The sequence below is a fragment of the Merops nubicus genome, unplaced genomic scaffold, assembly GCF_000691845.1.
Source record: "Merops nubicus isolate BGI_N331 unplaced genomic scaffold, ASM69184v1 scaffold45975, whole genome shotgun sequence".
Taxonomy (NCBI): domain Eukaryota; kingdom Metazoa; phylum Chordata; class Aves; order Coraciiformes; family Meropidae; genus Merops; species Merops nubicus.
This window is the reverse complement of record NW_008612481.1, coordinates 1-26,916: the sequence shown is the minus strand read 5'-3', so window position 1 is coordinate 26,916 and position 26,916 is coordinate 1. Positions and strand designations below refer to the sequence as shown.

The 26,916-nt window shown below is 39.6% G+C and overlaps 1 protein-coding gene across 1 annotated transcript; it reads right to left on the bottom strand.

Moving 5' to 3' along the window:
• Nucleotides 1–6,253: 6,253 nt before the first annotated feature.
• On the bottom strand, nt 6,254–26,247 carry LARP7 (La ribonucleoprotein domain family, member 7; the record flags this gene model as incomplete). Its single annotated transcript, XM_008941546.1, has 11 exons — nt 6,254–6,362; nt 10,664–10,755; nt 13,039–13,198; nt 15,947–16,065; nt 16,960–17,117; nt 19,584–19,713; nt 20,663–21,037; nt 22,603–22,711; nt 23,355–23,519; nt 25,953–26,036; nt 26,147–26,247. Coding segments are annotated over 11 exons (1,574 nt in total), but the record flags the coding sequence as incomplete, so codon positions are not given.
• Nucleotides 26,248–26,916: the final 669 nt, after the last annotated feature.

Below are 26,916 nucleotides of genomic sequence, written 5' to 3'. Positions count from 1 at the left end.
CACCCGCCGGCGTTTCTGAGGGCTGTGCCAGGTAAAAGCCACTGTGAAGACAGACTTGAGCTTACCATCGTCGAGAGAAAAGTCCCCACCTTAGCTGCAAGTTACCTTGCAATAAAATTCGATTTATTTTTACACAAGAGTAACTGATATATATGACTTGCCATAAAGGAGGAAATTCAGGGGTTTTGGTTTTAGAATAGTTTTTTTTTTTGGTGAGTGTGAAGTTCAGACTAGACTGCGTAGCCTGTTTCTGGACCAAGGTTTTTTCCTAAACTGAGCCAACAGATCAAGCACACTTTGTATCTGTGCACGTGGAAGAGCTTCAAGGCTAAACCTTGCAAGATATGATGGGCAAGATCCGAGGCTATATTCCCGAAATACTCAACAAACAGAAAGACCACAAAACATTAGGTTAAAAAAAGCCACTTTTCACAGCAAATTCACATTTCAGCGTGTAGAAGGTAAGGAAAAGGAGAGCAAACAGAAGTATCAGCCATAGTGGGGAAAAAAAACCCCAAACAAACCAACCACAAACAAACCAACCAAGCAACACCAAACCAAAACAAGGGAGAAAACTGCATAAAGCATAAAGGCAAAAAGCAACCATTTCTGCTCCACACATTATTCCAGGGGTGGGAGAACTGAACAGGCTCCCTTCTGCAGAGACAGTCAGAGCTCTGCAGAATAAAAAGAGCTTCTTTTTATTAATTATACTTTTTTTGGTGATGAGGAAGAACACACATAACCTACATTCTGGCCATCTCGTAGGCTTCCTCGGGCATCTGGAAATACAGGGGACTTATCTTGCCTCAGAAGTCATGTGTGTATCTTCATCTACACGACCGGCCCGGGTGTACTGCATAGGGAAACCTGCAGCACAGGACAAGAGTGTAGCAGCTTTGCCCTCTGCTGGCCACAGCCGCCGTGGGGGCCCCGCGAGGCCCGAGGTAGGAGTCCCTCTGTGCCGGGGTCGCCCCCTGGGGCTCCCCCTCTGACCCCGGCCCTCCCCAGGCCACCAGAACAAAGATCAGATACAGCAAGAGACTTGGCGAGTGGTCTGGGAATGGTCGTACCTAGAAGTCCAGGGAAAAAAAAAAAAAGAGTAGAATAAAAGCCTCTGAATTTGTTGGAGTTGCACCCCCTGTTCCCTGCTCCACACCAGCCCTAGAAGAGGTGAGAGAGGCATGAGGTGGGTTAAATGACCTTAAGTAAAATCACACCATTCTGGAAGGCTTTCCCCATCAGACTCCTCGCTTTATGTCAGGTCCTTCCTTTTGCACCAATCACTAGGACTGAACACTGCAATGAGACATTTGGAAATGGTGTTACAGGGGGTGTGCAGGGCCAGGGCACCACGACACAGGTTGGAGAGAAACGTCACTGCAGAAACACCAGCAGCCCTTCTGCCCACGCGCCGTCCTTCGCCTTCAAGTGCCAAGGCTGGTTTGTCCCTTCCCTTCACCTTTCTCCCACTTCTCTTCACCCTCAAGTGTTTGTTTGGCTCCACTCAAAATGCTGTAAGGCAATAAAACCACAGCAGGGATGAGCGTGTTGATTTAGCTCAAAACAAGTCACCTTAGCAACAGCAAGCAAAGCTCTCCCTTCTTGTCCTGCCTGCAGCTGGCAACAGCTCCGCAGGCTAAGCATGCCCCCAGCCGACGCTGGCTCCATCAATGGGAGAGCTGGCCCGGCCCTGCTTGGCAACCAGCAAAAACCTGAGGGCTGCCAAGCAGCCGGAGAATTGCCTGGGCTCTGGGCTCGGGCAGCCCCTGAGTTCAGAGGATTCACCCGCCACTGGAACAGTGACCACTGGCTTTGAAGGGGGGTCCAAGATCCCACAGCTTTGAGGATCTCTCTCACTTACAGCTCCATTAGAGTGACCTTTCAAGAGGAAGTCACAATTAGAAGATCTGCATGGTTGGTTTGGTTGCACGCTCAAACGACTTCAGACACAGCAACTTTCTGCAAAGCCCAAGTGCTGCATGATGCAGCAAGTCCTCTCTGGTTAATGCCTGGCAACGGGCACTTCAGCCAGGCACTCAGAGTGTGCTCACACAGGATGTCTTCTTCAGCCGTGAGTTCAGCATTTCACATTTCCCACCATTATCTGTCCCAGATCCTTGGGGTCACGTACTTGACAGCTCAATGCATGCAGCAGGACCTGCAGGCCTGGGGACAGGCACAAGCAGCCACCAGTAAGAGACAGGACCAACTCCTAAATCAACATTGCTGCCAGAGAGACAGACTGATAATCCCATCTTAACAGCACAACAAAAAGCAGCTAGAAGTAGTTCCCTCCCTTTGTAAAATTAATCGAGTATATTCTTCCAGCCATTTCCCTAACACTGACAAAACACCTACTGGCATACTTAAAAGAAGTAAAAAACCAAAACATGAGAGCTGTGTGCTTGCATTTAAAATAAATATTCTTCAGTGCTTGCAGGACCAAACCTCTAACCTGCTACAAGAGAAGAAAAGGCATTTGGAATATAATGCTTCAATACCAAACAGAAGAAACTGGTTCACACCCAGAACACCCCAGTAAGGAAGCCACATTCCTCCATTCCAGAGCCACAAGGGGCACAACGCAAGCACCTCTGACGCCAGGAAGAATATTCCACTTCTGATAGAGAGCAACTTTTTTAACACCATCCACAGGAACTTCACCACTCCTAGGTGAGGTAACCACATGACTTCCCCAGTCAGGCACATTTCAAAGTCACCCAAGCATACCTCATCTAATTATTTTTTACAGCATTAGGCAGCATTACTCCCATGATTTAATCCTGTCTGAGATCATTAGACACTATGGTACTGTAAGTAAGCAATTATGATGCTGACCTGTGTTTTAGGAGATCTGGGCAGGCAAGTGCCTTCGTCATCTATCAGAGGGTAATTTTCCAATTTGATTTAGAGCCTCTCTAGAAAAAGATAATTTACTTTCCTGCTAGCTTTCAAGGACTGCCTTAAAGTCGGATTTTAACTAGGATGCACACTACATCTCAGAAAAGAAAAAAAAAAAAGAATGTACAGAACAGCAGTATTAACTGTGTAAGATAAAGCAGGTAGAACAGGCAATGTTAAATCAGACTTGGTCAGATGGTAAAAAAGTGAAAGAATTAGTGTTAACAAAGAAGGGTGGGATCTTTGGGAATAGAGCATGTCAACAGAGGAGGTGGATAAAGATTTAGGAAGTTCTCTCACTGCAGACATCCACAGCCCAGATAAGAGCACTGAGGCATCTCCACAATGCTTTGCTAAAATTTATAAATCTCACAATTTCAAAAATCTCATTATGTCCTTGCTAAATAACAATAGTACTCACAAGGGTGATCCCTAAGTTTGGAAATACTGTGCAGAACAGAAATCACAGAAAAATACAAATTTCCTAGCAGACCACCAGGAATGGTCCCTAGAGAAACAGATCTTGCAACTGTGGATTAGAAGATCTATAATTGACAAATGTTAGTTACTTTTTCTTTCTTTTTTTTTTAAACACAGAGCTTTTTAATTGAAGACCCAAAATACAAATGTTCTCCCTCACATAGGTCAGTCACAGTCCTGCTGCTGCCAAGCGGAGCCTGCAACTAATAGAAGAGAGGCAAAAATATAGGCACTAAAAATAATTTCAGATTCAGCCGTGTGCTAGGTCATGAAGAGCAGAATCAATGCTGGGTTTTGCTCCGGGCAGATTTATGTGTGATGATGTTCTTTCAAAACACACCACAGTCAAATATCAGACAGAAATATCAGCCAAAATAAATGAGCAGTCCAAGGTTATGAATTCCTGTCGTTTTACAGTATCATCCTGATTTTTTTTACATAAAATGCAGTAACTGGGGGATGGAAAAAAAAAAGTAGTACTATTTGCTGGAAGTTCCAGGGAGTGGATGAACCTAGAGAAAAACTAGTAAAGCCAAAAATTTAATTTTAAACAAAAAAACCCCCAAACCACTGCAGGTAAATGTGCCAGACTTCACTAGAGGCACCCTCCATTGGTAAGGTCAAACATAAAGTACCTTTAGGGCTGCAACACTTGGGATGGTAGAACTCCTCTTCTTAGCACACGTTGATTGAGAGGGATAACTGCAGCAGATACTAACACTTAAATTTCTGCACTAGTTTGAAAAAGAAGGCAAAGAAAATTGATGTTTAATTGTAAATTCTTAGCCTATAGAAATATAGAAAGGAACAGAAGGGAGTCTTCTATTGCTATGTGTTCCAGTCAGAAGCTTTTAATAAAAGAGCAAAACTCTAAAACTCACGCTTTTGCAATTCTACTCCACTCTCTACAAATTCTGAATCATTTATGATCTGAATTATTTACAAAATGGATGAATTTTTGACTTAAATGAATTTCAGCATAAAAGTCCAAAGCATTTTACCCAGAGTGAGGTATTGGCATGTGTTTGGGCTTTTTTTTTCCCTTCCTTTTAGTTTTTTTTTTTTTTCACCACATCACAGAAATGGGGGAAAAAGAAAAAAAAAAATCTCGTGGCTTTCAGGCAGGAAGCCTAGAAGACGTTTATTGATAATTTCTTTTCATAGCTAGTTATCTCTTTTCTCTCTACTATGTCATCAATTATTCTACCCATCTAGCATAAGAAAGGAGTGGAAGATAATGTTATTATTAATCCTGCAATTGGGCTCCCCCTTCCTTTCCCCTGCATTCCCCTGTGAGGAGCTGTCCTTACACAATTTCCAAGAACCATTAGCAAGCTCTTCCCCTCCACCTCGGACAGTTTGACTCCTCTCTCACACTTTTCCTCCCCGGTACTTGTGCTATCTGGAGTTCGATCACCGCTATACCCTCCCCCTGGATGTGTGGCAATCCTCTCCACTCCCTCCCTGCCTGCCCGAGGAGACCATGCCTCTGCTGGTGGCTCAGATGCTAATCAGTCTCCCGGGAGGCAGGGATGCAGATTTCATGCAGGTGGTACCTGAGCCTGTACAAGTAAATAGTTGCCATCTGTTTTCTTTTTTTTCCCCTTTTCTTCCCCCCCCCCTGCCCCCCGGTGTTCTCCCTGACTGAAAAGCCACCAAGGGTATTATACCCACACTACTTTCAAGAGTTCACCAGAAATAATACTCTTCACAGATAGCAAAAATATACCAGTGTCAGCAAACTTTGTTCTATTATAAGATGTATCATTAAAAAACTTAAGACTGCTCCACTCAGCTGAGAGCATACAATTTAAAAACGTTAACCTTTCTTACCAGCAAAACCACCCGGAGTGTCCCTGACAGCTTCCTTCAAGAAACTCTAATGGTATTTTAGGAATGTACTTCTAGTTTCAAAATAACTTGCTTCATGCTTCTATAAAAGTTTCACATTTTTATAAGCCAATGTGTTCGTGTCTATTTGTCCTGCAATAAAATTCAATAAAACAATCTCACAAACATGTGGATTTGACTTTACATTAATGAACAGAAGAGTCAGTCATACATAAGTTGAATCCTTTATATCATTTCAACTTTGTTTATATTTTTTTTTTTTAAAAAATATTTTCAGACTACAATTAAATACTTCAAAGTGTTTTAAGATGATGATGTTAACTTGTGAACTGCACAACTTCAGCACTTATCTGTAAGTGAGAATTACTTCTGGAGCTAGTTACCAGAGGTAATAAACAAAGCTTTTCTTTTATTTCTCCCCTCAAAGATTCATCTTAAAAAAAGAAAGTCGAAATTCAGTTTAGTGCACTTCAGGCAAGTACATTTTCTTCCAAACTTCTCAAAGACATTTTCTGACATTCCTCACCACTTTAAAGCCCATGAAAGATTATGCAGCAATACTACTGCATTCTTTGAACATTTTGACGGACTAAACAGAGGCCTAGAGAGGTTTATTTAGCATTAGTTTATTATAGTGTCATAAAGCAGACTGAAGAATTAAGATATGCACAAATGAAAATTTCTCAATCATTTTATTTCATAACCTAGTGTATAAAACTTTTAACATACAAAAAAAAAAACCCAAACAAAACCAAAACAAATTCAGAAGTTAACTAAAGCAAGATTTCTTAATACACTTTTTTCCAAAAAGCTTTACCTAAAGGCTCAGAAGCAGTAAACATTCAACCTATTTAGAAATGGCATTCAGAACAATCTTCATACTTGCAGTCTGCAGAATTACAATTCAAATGAACCAGGCTTTGATGCCTTCTTAAAAACGGTTTAGTAAGCAGTGGTGTCCGTGGGGGTTGTTTTCGGTTGTGTTTTTTTGTTTTTTTTTTTTCTTTAAATGCCTACTTCACTTTCAAGATCACAATCAGTCTTGGTTAGTTATCATCCGTGAAGCGAATATGTTTACTTGTTTGTTGAGTCTTTTCAAGTCTCATTCTTTCAGCTTTAGCAATTAACTGCAAACAGGAAAAATATTGTAGAAAAAATTAGGGGAAAATTACATTGCTGTCATTTTATCTTACAATCACAAACATATTATTCACTGATTTACCCAACTTTGTAAGAAAAAGCTGACTTCTGTACAGCTGAGCTAACCTGTACATCTGACAAAAAAAAAAAAAAATAAAATATTTGCAGCAGCCCTGATATAATTTATTTCAGTATTGCCTAGAAGCATCAAAAATAGCAAGGCATCTATTCAGTCTTTGGACAGTGCAGCAGCTTTCACTTGACCCCAACATGGCTGAAGAAAACACAATCAGAACTTCAGAAATACCCAAGCACAGTCTCAAACAGTTAAGTTAAAAACCCCAAACCTATCCTTTTATTGGATTCATGCTGTTACTGATGTCAGAAAAACCAGGTCAGACTGTTAAAAAAAAGGGGAAAAAAAAAAACAAACCCTTAGGAATATTGTGTCATTTTCTACACTCAGTTAGCAAAGAAACAAACCCACTGAAATCCAGATTGGGACCATCCTTCAGGCTGGGAAAACAGCACAATATGTATTCACAACCCTGCTGAGAATTAATCTCAAAAAATAAAGGTGCAGTTTGGAGGAAAATTGACACTACAAATCCATAACTCAAAAACCCTGTCTGACCAGGGATTTGTCCATTTTCGCTTGCATTTTAGGGAGACTGACTAAATTATTAGGTAGGGTATCTGGTTAGCTGCTCCCAGTAGAGGAGCACACTTCCCTGCTGATTTGTACAGTCTGGGTGCTGTGTCCTGCAGAGGCTCCATCCTGTAGGCAGCAGGGCAGTGCAAGGTATGCTGCTGCAGGGATCCTGGCAGCAGGAACTACACTGCACACTGATGTTGCCCGGGTGCCTTGCTGGCTGTGCTGCAACAGAATTACATCACCAGTTTTACTGGCAGGTCCCCCGATTCCCCCCAGCATTTAACCTGGCTGTAATCCTTCACGCGTTATCAGCCTCAGACCCTAGGTTTTGGTTGATGACTTGCTCAACTGTTTTCCAGAAATAAAACTGATCTAAAGGTGTAACCAAGAGTTACTTTTACTCTCTGATATCTGAAAATTGGTTATATCAGTGGCCGTTTCTGTATCAACACCTCATATTTTGCAGGAGACCTCAACAATTCCTATTTTTAGCCATTAAGTCCAGTATCACCACCTACTTCTAAGGTACACCGTTATATCCATTTCTCCAAACAGGATCCAACCCTTCCATGGATGTCAACTTGATAACCAGGGAGAAGGGCTTATTAGTGCTTTGGAGCAGGACTTCTCCCCACAGAACACAGACAGGGAACACGTCGGGCTTGCAGTGTCACAGCCCCTGAGCCCCAGGCATAAGCAGAACAGAATAGTGTAGGCTGTGCCCAGGTATTCTCACTACCCTCCTTTCCCATATATTCCCCAAATTATTCCGCCCTCTGCAAATACCCAATTCTCACTTCCTCACCAAATGCCTTTCACTTCCACCACCACTCCCACCGTCTTAAACTTCCCCCTTTCCCTCTGGGTAAGGGAGTGCCCAAGGAGCAAAGGAGGCTCAGCAGCACCCTGTCCCCAGCAGCCAAGGCCCACGGTGGGAAGCCTGCAGGCACTCAGGCTTTACTTTGTGAACACAAGACTTTTTATCAGCCTGGAGAGCTTCAGGCTGCTGACTGCTGAGCTGCATTAGCTCTGCCTAAGCCAGCACTGCCCGACAAACAGTTCTGGCAAGAAGGTTTTAGTCTGCATCGATAAATCCCTACGATTGTTTTACCATGTAGCTGCACAACAGACTGAAGAGAACATGGGTTTGAAAGGGACAGAAGGGAGCAGAGCAGTAACAGCGTATGACCAGGCCTGGGGGAAAAGACTGAAACTTGAACTCCAAAGGAAGGCTATGTATTGGTCACTATTTCTGGTGAACCTTGAGATACTGAGTCTCTTTTGGACATTTAGTTTATAATAAGAACTATGCCATAGAAAGTAAAATGTTTACCAGTGGGGTTTTTTGTCCTTTTTTTTTTTCGGGGCAGGTAATCCCAGAAACCATCTCCTGAAGTGACCATTAACCCCTAACCTGGCACACCACAGGACCCCTTTGAGGAAGGCTGAGCAAGCCTGTACTTGCAGAGCACAAGGAAAAGAGGAATCCCAATCTGCCTAAAGGGGCCCTCAAAAGCACCTCCGTGCTCTGTGACTGTGTGCTGCCAGCAACGGGATGCAGCCCGTGCAAGGATATGCTCATTATTGCTGTAAATACCCTGACATCACTGCAGCACTACAGCTTATACCAATGCAACTTTTAAGCCTACACTTAAACGCTAATTGAAAGCAAGTGTAAGATGTCATTACCATAAGTATAAAACTACTAATAGGCAAAGGCTCATCTTCAAAGACATCTTGTAAAGGGTTTTAAAACCTTTAACAGAACAGGTCTTTACAAGAAAGATACACTAATGACATATTCAGTTGTACATGTTTAATTATGAATCGCTGTATTACTTTTTTTCCTTCCTTTCACTGTGACCTTCAAAAGAAGTTAACTTGTACTCTGGAACAATTTGGAAATAAAAGATCACAAATAATGAACAGAGAAATAAACACTTTTTATTATTATCAGTCTGTTTCTGCAATACAGACTGTCAAAAAATGACAGAAGGGTTAAGAGTTACTGGCTACACTGAGGCATTCTTCTCTTGATATTTTGCTTAACAGTGTTAGCATTTAAATAGCATTCACTGAGCTTTGAAGTTAACACCTCCCAGTGTTGCAGGGTGCTGGGTAAGGGGGAGGAACAGGAGTTTGCACCCTTGCTGCTGCTATTGTTAGGCACAACTGAGATGGTTTATATTTGCAAGCCTAGATGAGGTACATCACTGGTCAGTTTGCACCAGTTTGGTCAACAAATACCAACCTTCAAAAGAGAAAGGACGGAAACTTGAGAGCATGGCACCTAGAGCCCAAATTAAAGTCAAAAGGTGCTACCAGCACCTTTAGTTTAAAAAAGTAAAAGTGCATTTAAAAAGACTGAAAAAAACCCCCAAAACCTTGGCAACACTCAGTAAGCTCTAAAGCTGTACGGGTTCTGCATTCCCCTACTGCTTGTATTAACAGCTAGAGCCAATGTCATTTTTGTGCTTTTAAGAAAATTATATCAGTCATTTGGAGAAATCCTTTAGGCACACCTTTGCTTAAAAACTAGACTCATTTGTCTGCAGGATCTCTGAAAAAAAAAAACCACTTAAGGCAATATATGCAAAATACACCTTGTGCAAGACAAGGCTTTGACCTGTACAACTGCTGTTGCTTTAGGTCAATGTAATATTTCTTGTCAAGTACAAACGGAGCAAGCAGGAGTCGCTGGAGCATTCAGGAAACAAAAGGTCTCCAAAGTCACCAGCAAATAATTAAGGTCAGATGATTCTGAACTTTTGCAAGCAACAGCATAAAGATTCAGTTTAGAGCAAACTCAGAAACCTTATCTGCAATGTGTGTGAAGTAAACCGGGCAATAAAATGCCCGTGAAATACTCTTGGGCTCCTCTCTGTCAGGTAAAAGACCTGACTGGCTTAATCAAGAACCCTTCATGCCTGAAAGGATCTTCTGGGGCAGGAGTAAAGACTGCAGTCTGCAAGTTCATTGCAACACTCACTCACCACCCTGGCCTGCCAGGCACACCAAGGTCAAGGCTGGAAGGAAGTTTCCCTAGATGTGAGGAGGCAGTTTTGGTCTGGAAGCTGCTCAGCTATGGGTGCTGGCAGTTGCATTTGAAATTGTCCCAACAAAGGCATAGACATGCTGGTGCACAGATTCTTAACTGTACTTCACCATTCACCACAGCACAGAACTGGACACGAACAAAATTGTGTGAACTGGGGAAAAAGACACTCATTCTGGAGAAAACAATTTTCTTTATCATACTAGAGAATTAAGACTAAAGCACTAGATTTTATCACATTAGAGTAAATCACGACTACTTAGCTTTTTAATAATTTCACCCAGACAGGATTTTAAAGGAAATACAGCTTACAAATTTACTTCATGCCTTTAGTCACGGACTTAACTTTCTGCAATTGACTCCATAAAGACAAGTCTTGCATTTGGCAGTTGCACCATGACAGTCAAATGTCCTCTGTTTTGTGGCTATAAAACCCTGATGCAAAGTCAGCAGAAAGTGATTTAAATGGATTAAATACAGAGCCAAGCATTGAAGTATCATAAAATGTAGATCTACATAGGAACAGAGTCATGTTTTCAACCATGAATGTACAGGGAAAAAATTTACTTGCAAATTACCTTCTCAGTACCCCTTTTCTTTTCTCTAGGCTGGTTAAGTTTAGCTTGTCTGTCCACTAAAATTTTCTGCCAGTAGCGTTGTTCATTATCACCTTGAAAAACAAGTTAATATTACAGTACATGAATAAAAGTATTCATTACAACTGGATGCAGAGTTTTCAGCTGTCATGAGGAGAAACCTTTTCTAAGGTAAAATACCTGTTAGGGAAACGTCTAACAAGTACTTCCCCATCAGTATTAAATTTCATAATGAGAAGTCATATGGCATTGCAACATCTGACCAACAGACATGGAGGATAACAAAGGAAAGAAAAACCATGTCCAAAGAAGCTTGAAGCTGCCACAGAGGTCTCTGGACATGTAGGAGCTGGACAAGACCTGAATCAAGGTCCTATGCATTTTATTAACTTTAGGACTGGATTGCCAACTAATTTTTCCTGAGCAAAGGGTTTTACAAACTTAGCAAGGACTGAGGAAAGATGCAAACATCACTCTCTATAGGTAATTAGCAGAAGGAGCTTGGCTTCAGCTAAAGTTCCACCATTGCACTCAAAGGCCCTTTGATTTCCTGAGGTACTCAACCTCTGACTCATTTTAAACAGCTGTCAAACAGGAAAAAAAATAATTACTGTAAGAATGCCTGAGACTATTTTGTTTCATCAAAACCATTGTTAGAAGCAAACTCTGGGGACAGGCAGTTAGGAATATCTGAATGTGCAGGGGGGAAAAGAGGAAATAACTGTGCAGCTTTTTTTAGCAGCTCTTTTTCAGTAAGCAGCAGTTTGCCACTGTTTGCTCTGGTTCGCACTGCAACTATGGTGAAGGGAATCTTGAGATGTAATGTTGTACTGCCTCACAGGAAATCTCTGGTGAGAGGGAAGATTCCCACAGAAGTTATGGAATTAGTAATTCTGAGCACCAGTTCTGCATTTTAACAGCATTATTCGTACATTCCATCCCAACACCTTCTGAACATTACCACAGATGTTTACCTTCTTGTGAGATGAAAAGCTGAAGACATTTAGTCAAAGTCACGTTCTAAAAAGTGAACTGGTATTGGGAAAGCTTAGTCCCCCCAGTAGGGAGCACTGGAGATTCTTTCCTTGTTGTTATTCTCTGTATTCACTCCATGCCACTAAGAAAAGCTGAAATTCTTACTGTGAGTCACTTCTGCATTCTTCAGAACCCTTTCCATTCTCATTTCAATGAGCCAGTTTGAAAAAATAAATCTTAAGACTATGAATGGAACACTCCTGCAATGTAGTACTTACTCCTAAACTACTACTACACTGTTTTATATAAGGATACAAAACCAGAGGCAAGCATACAGCTGTAAAATGCTGTATTTCAAGTTGTTTCTGTATTTCGGGAACACAGAGCACTCTGGAGACAAATCTATCTCCAAATGACATTAACAGCATTCAGTGAGTCTCAAACTTTAATTAACTTCAATATTCTGAAGGTTGATGCTTCCTTGATTGATTACAGCTTTTCCTTCTGCAACCCTTAATTGACATTTATGGAGGTTTACATCCCTGCATGCTGGAACTATGCCCTGTACTGAGAATCTGCGCAGGAGTGTGGTAAATTAATTAAATACACAGATGAGAGAATCTCATCTGGATTGTTTTACCTCTTTTTTTGTGCATCTGGGATTTTTAGTGCATGCCTACAATTTAGAAGTTTTATCAATAAAGTACCAAAGTTTGAGGGACTTCGCTGGTCCCTGCATCTTCTACCCCTCACTTGCATAAAGAGGATGACTAGTCCAACCCAATACAAGATATAAATTTAGAACAGTAGAGTAATTTCAGAAAAAAGTAACATATTAGGATAAAGTTCCAGTGTAAACCAGTAAGAATTTTAGTGTAAATACAATTAAAAAAGGCATTACTCCAGCATAAGTTATTCAACTTCCTGAAAAAATGAAAGATTAATTAGAAGGTAAGCGCTAAAACCACTGTGAATGTATCCATGCTGTTAAAGCCTTATCTTATTTCACACATAAGTTCAGTACTTAAAAAAACCTTCAGATAAAATTTTTTCATCATCAGAATGTTATATTCATAAAGCTGAAATGTGAACTAAGTTCTACACCCCATTGCCACTAGAAAGTGATGCAAATAAATCAATCTCAAAAGAAGAGAATTAAGCTGATAAAGGCAAGCAAAATCGTTATTTTGCTCTGAGCAGTGGCATAAACCCCCTTCTGCTTCACTGATTTCACTGTAATAGAAAAATGAGAAGGCTTGCAGGAAAAACTCCAGTATTTTTTCCCCATCAAGATTTCCAAATATAGCTATAAAGATCCCACGAGGTACAACCCTCTTCACGGTAATTCCTCCTGTGCTACCATTAAAAAAAAGAAGTCTTACCAGTAAGAACTTCGAATTTCCAGTTGTTTTTGATCTGTATTTCTTTGTGTGATTTCACAACAATCTGTGCATCCTCGGGAGTATTAAAACGGACATGACACTCTGTGTCTCCCTCCAGCATGTCAACATAAGCAACATCAGCCAGCACTGCCAAAGCATCCTGTCAAAGCATGGAAGAGAACACAGATAAAAAAAAAAGTAAGAATGACTTTCTGACCACTTGTAGATCACTGACAGTTTCAAAATGTCCTGAAGTAGAAGGTGATTACTGACCTTTTTCATGCAATCAATCTCATTACATAGTTTTGAATTAATATATTTTCCTAAGAGAGTTATAACTGAATTCTGAGTTTTAAGACCCTACAGTATCTATTTATCCCTCATCTTGCCCTCCAAGAACAATCTGAAGAAATAATTCCTGAAGATACTTTTTGCATAAAAATAACTTTACTAATGGAACATCAGTAATCATCTATTTATTTCAATACTGTATCTGTACGGATTTTTTGAAAAGAAAAATAATTTGTGTACTACAACATTGATACATGCTGGTCCAACAGAAAAATGTCTAACTTCACCCATGAAATACATAAAAGCCATGACATATATAATTTGAGAAATGAGTAATAGCAAACCGATCCTGCCCATCTTTATAAAGTGACCTCTGCCTGAAAATTCTCCCTGACAGCTGAGGGGAGAAGAGTCACACATGCTCTTTCAGATGAAGCACTCCACTTGTAATACCTGCTGTTAGGGAAATTAGCTAAGACCACACATTCCTAGGCAATTTTGTTCACAGCAGGCAGCTCAAGTAAGACGCTTCTATTCAGGAATTACTCGCTGCTTTTAACCCTGCACTACCAAGGAGGGCCTTAAAACAAAACAAAAATTAAGTGCCAATACTGCTGAGATTATTTGAGAGTAAACCAAAGGTACTTTCCACTCTTAATTCTGGTATCCCAAAGTCATGCTTACATGGAAAAGTACAACAGCCTCAACAGTTTACTGGAGTTGGCAGAAGTTATGATTTCCAAGAATCGCCTTAATAACAAAATATGGAAGCACTGAAGTAAAAAATTAAACCATCAAAACACTACTGAAACTGCTCCACAAAGACATTTCCAGGGCGTGGAAGTAATGAAGCCAGACAGACAGTGAGAAAGATGGATAATTCTGGAAGTTTAAGGGAAAAACCCCTGGATGCATTGCTCTGTGGAGCGTTTGGTGCAGCTAGGACAGCCCAGAGGAGGCAAAGCAGGGTCGGTCAGTTACACCTTTCATAAAGGCAACCAGCACAGCCAAAACAGTCCAGCGAGCCTTCAGCACAGTTCGCAGCTCCCGCTGCTGGCCTGAGTAAGAGCTGGTGCACCCTAAAGGTTACTGTTTCTTCAACTACAGTTGTATTCTCCAATTTCATGTCTTCCTAAAAGACTTGCCTTATTTGCTTGCAAAGATTTTGTGAAATATTTTGCCTATCTACCTATTATGGGAACCAAAGACCTGATTTTAAGAGCAAAGGCCACCCCAGTTTTACTTGGGCATCCTTTACTTTCACGAAGCATTAGTCTTCTCTGAAACACTTCCCCTAAAACTAAACCAAAAGAATAAATGGAAATCATCTGGAAATACCAAAGTTTGTTTTCAGCTGCAGCAGGAAGACTACGCTTACCTCCTGACCACAAGATGTTAAATTGTGACACCAGCTTAACCCAGTGAGGCATATACAACAGCAAAAGGAGCCCTCAAATGTTAGGGTGACAACTACCACATTCTGTCAGTGTCTCCAGCACTCAGACAATTGCCTACAAATAGGCCGAGGCAGATAAGACTGATTAAGTTTAAACCCTACCAGCAGTTTGTTTTCAGTGGGAGACTTCTCTCATCTCACCTAGATTTATGCACATGCTAAACTACCCACAATTGCAAGGCTAGTGACTTCAAATGGACTGCTCAGTTACAAATAGAGGTAGTTTAAGTCATGTCAGAACTTGCATTTTCAATCATTCACTTGTTGGCCTAAGTTGTCAGAATATTTATTCCAACATGGCTTACAGTTGTTCAAATCCCTTCCAGTTGTTACACACCCAAAAGTGCAGTTTCTGAAAGAAAATGTCCTGTGTCACACTCAGGAAAAACACAGTATCTGGAAAAAGTCTGTTGCTTCCTTTGAAAAACTTTTAATATTTCCATTTCAAAAGGATGCAGCTTAAAACTCCTATTTTCCTCAAAATAAAATATTGTACTTAACTTACGCAACTTTCAAATTGTGACGTGAAAGAAAATTTAGGCTGGCTTTATCAACCTTTTTTAATCCTTTAAAACTTTTTTCAATGAACTAAAAATGAGCACTTGCCACAGGAAAAATGAAAGAAACAGGTGAATGAATTGCTGGACACTCACTCTCACTGAAGCACAGTTTTTGTGATTGTGAATTTCTTACTGAGAAAATACAACTGTTTTCTCATGCATAGAGGATCTTCTTGCCCTCAAATTCCTCTTAATGGTAAGAACCTCAAAACATTACTGTAGATTTTTTGACGTGAATTGTGCCAGAATGACTGGCACACCACATCCACTTTGTCGTCAACTTCTCTTTTTAAGCTGGAAAGACCTACTCATCCTCTAGAGGTTATTTATTACTTTCATTACAAACTTGACATTGCTTGGAGCTTTTTAAAGGCTCATTTTTGCTTTGGAACATCTTCTTTACCCTGTTTTGCCTTAGTAAACTCTGCCTTTAACAGGTACCAGAGAAGAATTCGTACACAGCTACTGGCCAGACAAATGATAAAAAAAAATAAAAAATAAATATCAGTAAGACTTGTTTAAATGGTATTCCATATTCAAACATTCGGGTGTACTGTAAGAGAAAAGGCCAACAGCTACCCTGAGGTTAGAAAGGCATTACCTTGATCTGCTTCCTGCCCGGCAGGGGCTCAGTGCTAATGATCTTCACAATTACTCCACTCACAAAACGGGGCCCCATTGTGTTGGCCTTGGCGGGAGGGGCAGAGTCCTCACTGGTGGCTGGTCAAGTCAAAAAAAAGAGAGGGGAAGAAAAAAGTTAATGTATTAGTTGGACTAAGGAAGGATGCTATGAAAGCACCTAAGCAATGTGCACAAGAAATGAAACAAGAGGTATCAAACACTGCTACTGCAGATTTTTTGTATCGTTTTGGTTTTTTAAATCTAGAACCAAGACTGTTCACAAGTCAAATTCAGTGTAATTAAAAAAAATAAAAAGGGAGAAAACAGCTCCAAGAAAAGAGTACATGAGCTTTTACAGCCTACAGGGTCTCCTCATAAGAGTAATTTCTATTTTATTCACTACATAGTTAAACCCTGTTTTACAATGATTAAAAATAAGCAGACAAGCATTGTAATGTCAGCACTGAAGTTAGTGAAGTACAGAGCATCCAGGGCAAAACAGCAATTCTCTCTCTGAAAAATGTAAAAATTTAACTAAGATGTAATTACAAAGCTACTTTTAACCATCAAGCTGATAAAAAAATAATTGCAAGCTATGTTCTGAATGTCCTAGAGAACTTGTTTTGTTAATTGCTGCAGGTATAGTTAAGCTTAAGCAAATGATGCCCAAGTTACATCATCAAAAAAGCTGATTTTTGATTTACCTCTCTGAGGCTTTTATATATTACAATTACCTAAGAAGATCCTTAAGCTTAACAAGTGCTACTGGAATACACTTCAACTACATATTTAGTGTTTACTTATAAAACTCCTTATTCTCAGATTATCTAAGTGAGAGAGGGTTTGCTTTTAATATTTGGCATTCAAAGAAAGCACTAGCCTCAAAAAAAATAAAACCAGTTTGCAGTGTTTCTGGAGGACTAGTGTCACTTAAAGTTTCTGTACTAGAATCATGAGGAAAACAAACCAAAGAAATACCACAAACAGGATTACATTTGCCATTTTCAGACCAAGGCTTTTTCTGTGCACTAGATTCTGTTTCCATCTCTCCCGTAGGCTCCGGTTTGATTTGTGACATTGTTTTCTTTAAGGAGGCCATACTGGCTTTCTGAAGGGCCAAATATTCTTGCTTCAAATCCATCCATTCAGTCCTAAGGGCAGAAACATGGGTCAGTTGTAAATGAGAAAATAGTGTTTAGATATTCAATAAGACAAAACAGTTTACAAGGAGCTTCGGGTGAACTTGGTGAGCAGTGCAGACCCTTCTAACCATTGGAGATCCCCCTGCACTTCGGCTAAGTCAAGCCTTGCTAATATCAGCATTTTTATTACTTTGTCCTGGCTTTTAATATACCATGCAAGTTCTAACAACATCAACCTATCATTCAAACAGAATGACTCCCAAATTTGTTTTACATATTCAAAAAAGCGTATAGAACCGTGTGGTTCTAATGGAATTCCACAGAGCAGTAAATTCAGACTTAATTCAGAGACGGTGAACTCGGTAAATTCACTGAATTAGTTCAGTGAACCCACTCCCGTGTTACTATATTAAGAATCAGTCCTTTATTTTCTAGAAAAGTCATTGATGGAAAATCAACAACTGGTTAAACTCACCAAAAAGCCACTGAGATAAGGACATTCCTTACTATTCAAATGCATTTCGGTTAAAAAATACCACCACATGGAAGCAATTTATATATTTACATACATTTACCATGGAGATGTTTCTGCAAACAGCTCGAGCTTTGCTCCCCAGAAACACAATGCCTATAGTGCCACTGTGAGAACGACTCATTGTTACCCTAATCTGTGCTATCAAACAAGCTGATAGAGGATTTTTAAAGGGGAGGATATCTTGTGGTAATGGTTTTAGCTGTTAACATTGACAACTGTATACTTCAAAAAAAGCATCCAGACTCACCCAGGATCATACATTCTCAGCAGAGCAAAGACATTAAAATAACAAAAGACCCACGTAATGATTCTTAGAGATAAAAAGGCAACACCATTCCATAGCAAGGTATGGTATAAATACAAGCTCAAGGAGGAACTTCTTGTTAACTTGACTCGGAGGGAGAGAAGACCCCGGGGAACAAGTCAGGCAAGTATTTGCAATGCTTATGCTCTTTTTGCTTAGCTGGGGTAGGTTTGGGGTTTTTCTTTTCTTTTGCTAGTCTTTAACTAAAAAGTAAAACTCTTTCTCTGTATTTGATGCAGTAGTCTCAGAATCTCGGCAGAAGAGGACAAGCATCGTTGACATAATTTTTTTGTGGACCCCTTTTACTTTAACATGGAGGTGCTTTCTGTGATTTTAAAAAAGTAAGTGCTTCCATGTTTTAGTAGAGGTGCATCCTGATCGCAATGCCAAAACGCCGACAAGGATTTTTTTTTTTTTTTTTGGTTACACTTCAGTCACAAGATTTTTCCATCCAGCAAAACAAAAACGAAGACCTCTGGCTGGCAGCACACTTCAACTATCTTTCTGTGGCATGTATGTTCAAAAAATTTGAAGCGATTTTTGATTTTTAAAGGACTTCCTTTGCTTTAACATGGAGGTACCTGCTGCCTAAAAAAGTAAGTGCTTCCATGTTTCAGTGGCGGTGGATCCTAATGTTCGTGAATGTTTCCAGAAATGAATTACAGCCTCAAAGAAGCTTACTTGCAGTAATATACGTGTGGGGTTTGCATTAGCAGAACTCTGTGTATCCTGGTTTGGTTTTTTTTTCTTGTTGGTTTTGTTTGGTTCGAAGTTACTGTTTGGCTGCTCCGCTTAAGGACCCCCACAACTTAAATGTGGATGTACTTGCTTTGCCCCTGAATAGTAAGTGCTTCCATGTTTTAGTGATGGTGAATCCTTTTCCTCAACTGAACCCTTTCCTCCCTCTTCCTAGGAAACAGACTGAAACGAGATGTATTGGCAAAGCACATGGGGCCCCCGCGTTAAGCAAAGCACAATTTTGCTATCATGGTATAGCACAGAATGGCAAGGACCCCCTCTACTTTAACATGGAGGTACTTGCTGGCTGCCTAAAAAGTAAGTGCTTCCATGTTTTAGTTGTGGTGACTCCTAAGAGCCCCAAAGAGACATTTTTTTAAATATTTACCAAACTTCTGGGCTTGGTCCAGAAACCAGGCGATTTCCACTTACAGGTAGAACTCTGGTATTTTGAACCTTTTGAGCTACAGCCTAATACTGTTGCTAATATGCAACTCTGTTGTATAGAAATTGGAATTGCACTTTAGCAATGGTGATAGACTGTGAGACATACGAAGATTTTTTAAAAGCCTGAATTTCAATATATTCCAAAGGTTTGAAACACTGAAATCATTGTGTATGAGCTTGTTAAGCAATAAAAACTCAATAAAGGTATGCAAAACTTGTTGTGACTTGGAAAAAACAATTCATGGTCCAGGAGGAAACACTTAACAGAAAGCAACAACCTAAACCCCTATGTTCCCAGTGCCCAAGGTTTGGAGAAAGGCAAAATATCCCAGCTAATAAAAATAATTTAAGCAACAACAGATAAGGAATGCAAACTTATAAAAAAAAACCCCAAACTTGTTTTCCACCAGCAGGTACTGTAAAGTAGTCACAGAACAGTTTAATAACCTACTTGGAGAGTACTCTGAGTGGTATGACTTCTTCACCCATTTTGTGTCTTTCTTTGTGCTTTTTCTTATGTTTCCTTTTAGATTTGGAAAGGGATGTGTCTTTTTTATCTTTGTCATCTTCTACTGAAACATCTAATTAAAAAGCCCAAAAGAAAAAATAAAATTGCATGTTATTTTAACAGAGAACAAGAACAGCTGATGCTGGTTTGTCATTCCAAGCATGAAGTAAAAAAAACCTTTCCCAAAAATCAGAACCTGTTGCCTATTTCTAGCCCAACTTTCTCAACTACCTGGGTTCAGCATCTAATCTTGCATTTTTGTCAACTTAAATTGTGATTTCGGTGCTGCTTTAATCCCATCTGTTGCTTTTTTTTCTTATCTATGTAAGAAACTGGGATAGTCAGCTTTTTCTTTTGTATTTTAATCTTATCTGTATTAATCCATACTTTACTATTGATTTTTTTACTTCTGATGACATTTACTTGCTTCAGTACTGAAGTTCTTTCCTACTCTGCATGCAGTTTACCTCCTCAGAATGACTCATTAACAGGTTTAAATTTAGCTGCAGGGAACATCACATATTCCTGGACTGACCTTGTTATGCCTCCACCACACCAACCATTTTTCACCTACTGGCCCAAGCAGAACAATCCCTTACCAGTTAAGTTTTCAGCCTTTCAAAAGACAGGAATTCAGTGGGTGAACCTTTCACCAGCACTGGAAAGGTTTACTTATTTAATCCAAGTAATACATCTATTAGCCTCAAAGTCAGTTCACTGCTGCATTTGTATTACAGATTGCTTATTATATTCTTGCTGCTTTCCAACCATGTTCTTTGCAACCCTCCTTTCCTCACTTGCTCATTACCCTCCAGTGTATTAAGGCTCCTGTTTACTTAAGCCACTACAAATATAACTTCAACTGCAAATAAGTTTCTTTCACTGAAGCTTTTCTCCTTATCTAGACCTTTCCCTCATTACTGAGCCTGCTGTTTGTAATCTATAAGAAATACATCTGCCATTTGATTCCATTCATGCATATAAACCATGAAAATATTAAGAAGACATGCAACAAACTTCACCATTCAAATCCTTTGGTGCTTCCGTGGTTTCCTCTTTCACAGGACAAACCTCATCCTTTTGAACAGTTTTCTTGACTTTTGGAGTTGATGTTTCACCATCTCCAGAGCTGGTTCTTTTTCTCTTCCCCGGCCTGCTTTCACAATGTGCCTCTGAGCTCTCTGTTCTGTCCCATTTTCTCTTCTCTCTCTTTGAGGGCTGCCTGTGAGTCTCAATTCCCTCAATTTCTGAACACTCCGATGAAGTCCTGTGTCTTTTTGACTTTGGTACTTGCTCTGTTGTAGTGTTTGTGTGTGACTCCTTTGTCTCTACGGCTGCCTGCACATTACTCTCTTTCTTGATTTTGGATTTCTTTTTTTTCTTCTTTTTCTTCTCTTCTGTATTAAAAATAACAGTATTTTAAACTGCCAGTGATTAGAAACTAGATTAGATTAGCTGGCCTAAGTAAACAATCACAGTACCACGTGCCATGATAATCGGGGATGTTAAATGAAACGGCTGTCTCTGCCATCTGAACTGACAGGAGAGGTGCAATACCTTGTCTCAAAGTTCTTCCTAGGTCTTTCAAACAGAAAAGAAAAAGCCTACAGATAAGACTCAGTCTCACAAAGTGAGAAGGACCTCTGGGTCACAAGGGCAGTTTGACTACAGGATTCCTGAAGTACTTACTCTCAAATTAAAAAGAAAGGAGATAAAGTTCTTTGCTTCTTCTTAATGAATAAATGCACATTTTATGTCACCCCTTGCTCATCTTTGAGAAGAGACACCTTCCTCTTCCTAGGCCAAATGGCAAAGGCAAGAAAATAAAAGACTGCAGATTTGTATTCAGAGGATAAAAAGAGACACTCGGCCCAGTGAATCTGTCACACTATTTACATGATGAACTGCAGAACGTTAACCAGTCTGGGGGAAAAAAAAAAGGGGTTGTTTTCAATACTGCCTACTTGCTTCAAAGTTCCCACAGGCAGGATGCAGTATGAAACAGCAGAGAGTATATTAAGTATATTTAAAGCATGGTTTAAAAAACATGGGTTTTCTTTGATTTCTTTATTTTGGTCTTAACACTTACTGGTGTAACAAAGAATTGGTGATAATAGTAACAGATATAACATGATTCATCAATATGCTTATGCAAAAGATGGGAAGGTGTCTGAAATCTAGGAGACTATTACATCATCAGCAGAGGGAAAATGTTTCAGTGATGAAAGTTGCAACATAGCCCTGTCATGCTGCTTTGCAAGTTATAGCAGATTGTATTTATCTGAAACATCCTCAACTGTGAACTCAGGATCCTTTTCTCAGCAATATCCTCCAGGTTTTTATGGGCAATTATGAATCACGCAAGTGGAACTGCAAAGATGTGGTAAAAAAGTTCATTCACTGTAGGCTGCTCTGCTCAAGTAGCCACAGTTCCAAGGAGCAAAAATCTGCTCTTTTCATAGTTCACAGAAAGTTTCAGCAGAGAGAAAGCCACAAGGTTTGCTCTGAAATATGTCAGATGATCATAAACTCATCCCAACAGCACAAACATTTAAGTACAATTTTGCTCTTACATCTGTATCTTTCCTTCAGTGCTAAATATTTTAAAAACAACCTGTGTCAAATTTGTTTTTTGCTCATGCTAAATGCTTACTTAATGATTTACTGTACAGCCTAAAAGCTGCTCTGCCAGCCTAACAATGACTAGTGGTGGCATCTGGCAACAGGAAAAAAGAAATTAAGTTCTTTATCAAGCAGGAAAAAAAGGGGAAAATTTAGTGTATTTTAGTTTTATACTTTTCATTCTTAAGCCTACACTGGCCAAACAACATACATTTTAACTTGTGTAGAGTTTATAATAAACCTGAGATTAGACTGAAGGAACACAGCAATTCGAAATATTCTCTTCAGAAGCTGAGGCACAAACCAGTTTGTTTCTTGATCCCAGTTACTTATCACTTACCTACTACATTGCTGGTACTTGTATTCAGTGTAGGAACAGGCTTATTCTTCACAGTTTTGGGGAAAATCCCAGGTTTTCGTGGCGCTTCTTCTGGTGGATTATTCAAAAACTTAAAAAAAATTAATACTTTTAGTAACGGTTTGTGGATTTTTTTTTTTTTTTAAAGAATCTCAATCCAAGTTAAAACAAGCAGTCCAATATTCATTGCAGAACGATAATCCCCATTGTGACTCCAGAGGTGTATACATTGTTCTTCCCACACTTTCAGTGGCATGGTGGGTTTGGTTTGTTTTTGGCAAGCTTGCTTGATTTCACATCAGGAGTGTGCTATCTTTATGTGTCTGTTCCCATTACGACATTGAAACAGACGTGTTTTTTCAACTGCACGTCTCACGTAAATACAGAAAATAGGTCTGACCATGCCTGTCTATTAAAAATTAGTAGCCATTTTACTGTTACACAGAACTTGCTTTTTCTGTAGAAGATGACAAGTGCATCCAACCAAATTATAAAAAAACACCCACTATGCTTCCACTAAGTCTCCAGGTTATTAACAGAATGACAGAGACTTGTGGAATTGACTGGAGGTCTGGGGGTAAGAGACAGGAATGCAAATCCTGGTAAGTTTTAAAATTATGATATTTTAGGAATTTCTCTAAAATTCAGTAGGTGAACTAGGAAGGACTACACCATCCATATCACAAAGTGACAATCAGAAAGAACGTTAACAGACCAGAGGCACCACTGCTCACCTCAATAGCTTTCTCTGCTTGCTCTTTCGTTTCAAATTCAACAAAAGCAAACCCCTTTGGATCCCCACTGCTCCTGTACCGGGGTATGCTGACGTACACCACGTTACCGCACTTCCCGAACACACGCTCAATCCAGCTGTGGTTGACATTTTTTGGAAGCAGCTCCTAAAAAAAAAAAAAACAACAGCCATTTTCTGACAACCGTATTACCATTGCATCAAGTAGTTGTCACAACAAAATAGATCTAAGTTTGATGTGACGAGGTTGAGAAACTGTTTTGTTTCAGCAAGTACTCTTGTTGAGAGGTTATAGTATTTGGGTAGTAAAAGCAGTGATCTGAAAATAGATTTCTAATAATTCATATACCTATAACAAAGATATCTTTAATTTAGATGCTGATCCTCTTCCTGTGACATATACCAAGACCTCACCTGCAGTTGCATCTTTGCGACATGAAATAGCTTTGTACATTTAAGACCTTCAAGCAAACATAATTCTGCATTGTCTCAAACTATCCACTGCAAAGCACAAGGATTATTTTTATTATTATTACTGTTGATAATCCAGGGATCATGGACGGGATTCCTGTAAGTCAGTGAAGAGTCACTACTCAGACCGATAAATTCCCGCCAGTAGCTGACATTTTCAAGCTTAGCAGTTGATTCTTACAACCTACTTCATCAGATGCAGGAGAAGCTTCCAGCCAGCTTCTTAGATGATAAAACTGTCTGATTTGTATTTCTAGAAACTCCATAATACAGAAACCCATTTTGGCAGCTTGCAGGCATCACGCCTCAGTTGCTCAACATTTCCCTTCACCAATCAAAGAGAAATTTTGTCTTCTCAATTTCTAAGTAGACCTCACTGAACACTTTAATGTACTCTTAAATTCATGCCTAAACAACAGACTCAGCGATACTACTTGTTTTTTGTGGCAAGTTACTGCACTAAAAGGTTTTCCTTGTAAGAAAACATTACTTATCACATTTAAGTAGAAAGCTATTTTTGCATGAGCTTCGTGTGCCTGATAAAAACATTTTATTATGGTTTGGTATAAAGTTGAAAAGTAAGTTACTCAAAGCTTTAAAAATATGGGATGAATATAAAATAGTGTGTGTCAAAGTGTAGTTTATGTTAAAGTATGTAAAAAAAAGTCACTAATCACAAGATTATTTCAGAGAAATTTAATGAAAACTTCCCCTAAACTTAGTGAGACTGTAAAAGGTATCACATAGTTACTATTCCTTAAGAAACAAATCTTTAAGCCTCAGTTCTTAGCTCAGACATGAGGCTTTGACTTCCTGCATAAATCCCGAAAGCATACTACTGCTGGAGACAATCCTCCACAGGGAGGCTTTAACCATAACCTTTGTACTAATGACTGAGAAATCTCTTTCACCTACCTACTCAAGAATGAAAGACAACTCCCCAACGCTGTGACTCCTGCTCCCCCCCCATTTCTACATGCCATTTAAGATGGCTTAACGTTTCTGTAATTAGAGTATAAAGAGCAGACACCTCATACACTGGTCTTTCACAGGAAAAAAAAGAAAAACAAACCACCCTCTTTTGTAGCAGCAAGAGAAGATAATGGGTTGCTACATGCTCTCTAAATAAGAACTCCATGAATTCAGTAACTTAAAAAACACACCAGTTACCTATTTTGATCTTACAGAAAAGCTTAAAATTAAAATCCACTTAGCTATGTACTTAAGCTATATATAGACTATGTAGCCCATTTAATTTAGACCATCTTCTCCAAAAATGATACAGACTAAAGTATCAGATAAGTTCTACACAGTCCCTGTAATCAGGTTAGAGAAATACAATTGGTACATCGTACTTAAAAAAAACCCAGACCTTTTCTGAGCTTTTATTGAAGAATGAAACGATCAGAGCAATCCTGTTTCTCTTTATCTGGATGGGCTGGTATTTTGGGCATTATTATTGTGTATTTTCATCTCAGAAAGCTTGGTGCATGTTTGAAATGACTATGACTAGTCTGCCACTGAGAGCTACAAGTATATACCTACATTGACATTAGTAATTAAAAGCTTTCTCTAGAGACAAAGGAATTCCACATTGGCTTCAATTCTACTTTAAAAAAAATGCACAAGACTTTTAAGGTGACAATTCCATCAACAGATCTCTTTTCACACTACCACATAAGTGGCTCAGCAACATAATAGCTATTTCACTCTGCCATATCTGAAATATCATGTTGAAATGTGGATTTTTTTCCAGCAGCACAAGCTATTTTCATTTAAATTAATCAATCGTTTCAGTAGCAAGGTAGTGCTATTTGGCAGTTTTTTTTTTTAAAGGCCACTAAATATAAGACTAGCTCTTTTAGGTACATCCTACCTTTAGAAGAAGATTTACTCAAAGCAAATCTAACTTCTAATTCTGGTAAAACAATGTAGATGCTTTATGTTGGTTTTGTTGTTCCTAGAGTAACTAACACCAGGCAATTAGGCTGTCAGAAACAATGCACGGTGAGTTTTGCACTCTAAGAATTAAGGAGGTGGAGAAGACTTTCCACAGGTAGCAGTGGAGCACTCTGCCTGGCAGGGGCGTGTGCAGCCAGCCCAGCCTCACCACATAGACGGTCCGGCTATCCACGTCCTTCGGCTGCTCGCCCAGCGGCTGCCGTCTGCGGATCCTGGTGCCTTCCAAATCCAACTACAAATCACAAAAAAACCAAGACATTTCCATGAGATTATCGCCCGCCTCAGTACCACTATTTGTTGTTACTCCAGCAGCAGCAAATACAAGAGTGAAATATTACACACCTCTACAACAGATGAACTCTTAACTGCTCGAGCTATCAATTTTCCATCAGTAGTCAATTTTTTCATTTTGTTGAAAGAAACAAGAAGCGATATGTCAACATCTAGGGATAAAAAAAATGCAAATGATGAAATGAAGGTAATCTACAAAGCATTAGTTATGTGTTCTAACCTGATATCAAGACTCCACTAGTATTTATGCGAAACAATCTGCAAGCTGTAAATGCAGTATGTAACCAAGGACTTAAAAGTTTTTACTAAAATCGAACTTTCGAGTAAACCTGTATTTAGTTTTCTTTCAGATAAACTTTGTCAAAGGAATTTTGTTCTTTTACCTCCCCACTGATAACGATTGTCTGTGAAACCTAAGGAAGAAAAACCCTTTTCTGATGTAGTTTTGCAACACAAAACTAATTTGCATTGAAAACATGCCTCTCCTTCAAGCAATTAAGTGTTTAAGGCAGCCTTTCACACACAAAAGAGCCCCTGCTCCCACTCCTGTGGTGGGACACACAAGGAGCGCAGGAGCAGGCTGTCCCCTTGTGTCGCAAGACAAGCTGGCAGGGAAACGGCCGCTGTGGCTGAACAGGGAGCTTTTACTAGAACTCAGGAGGAAGAGAATCTACAACCTTTGGAAGAAAGGGCAGGCTACTCAGGAAGAGTATAGAGATTTTGCTAGGTCATGTAGAAAAAACATTATGGGGGCAAAAGCTCAGCTGGAACTCAGCCTGGCCACTGCTGCAACGAATAAAAAGTGTTTTAACAAACATATT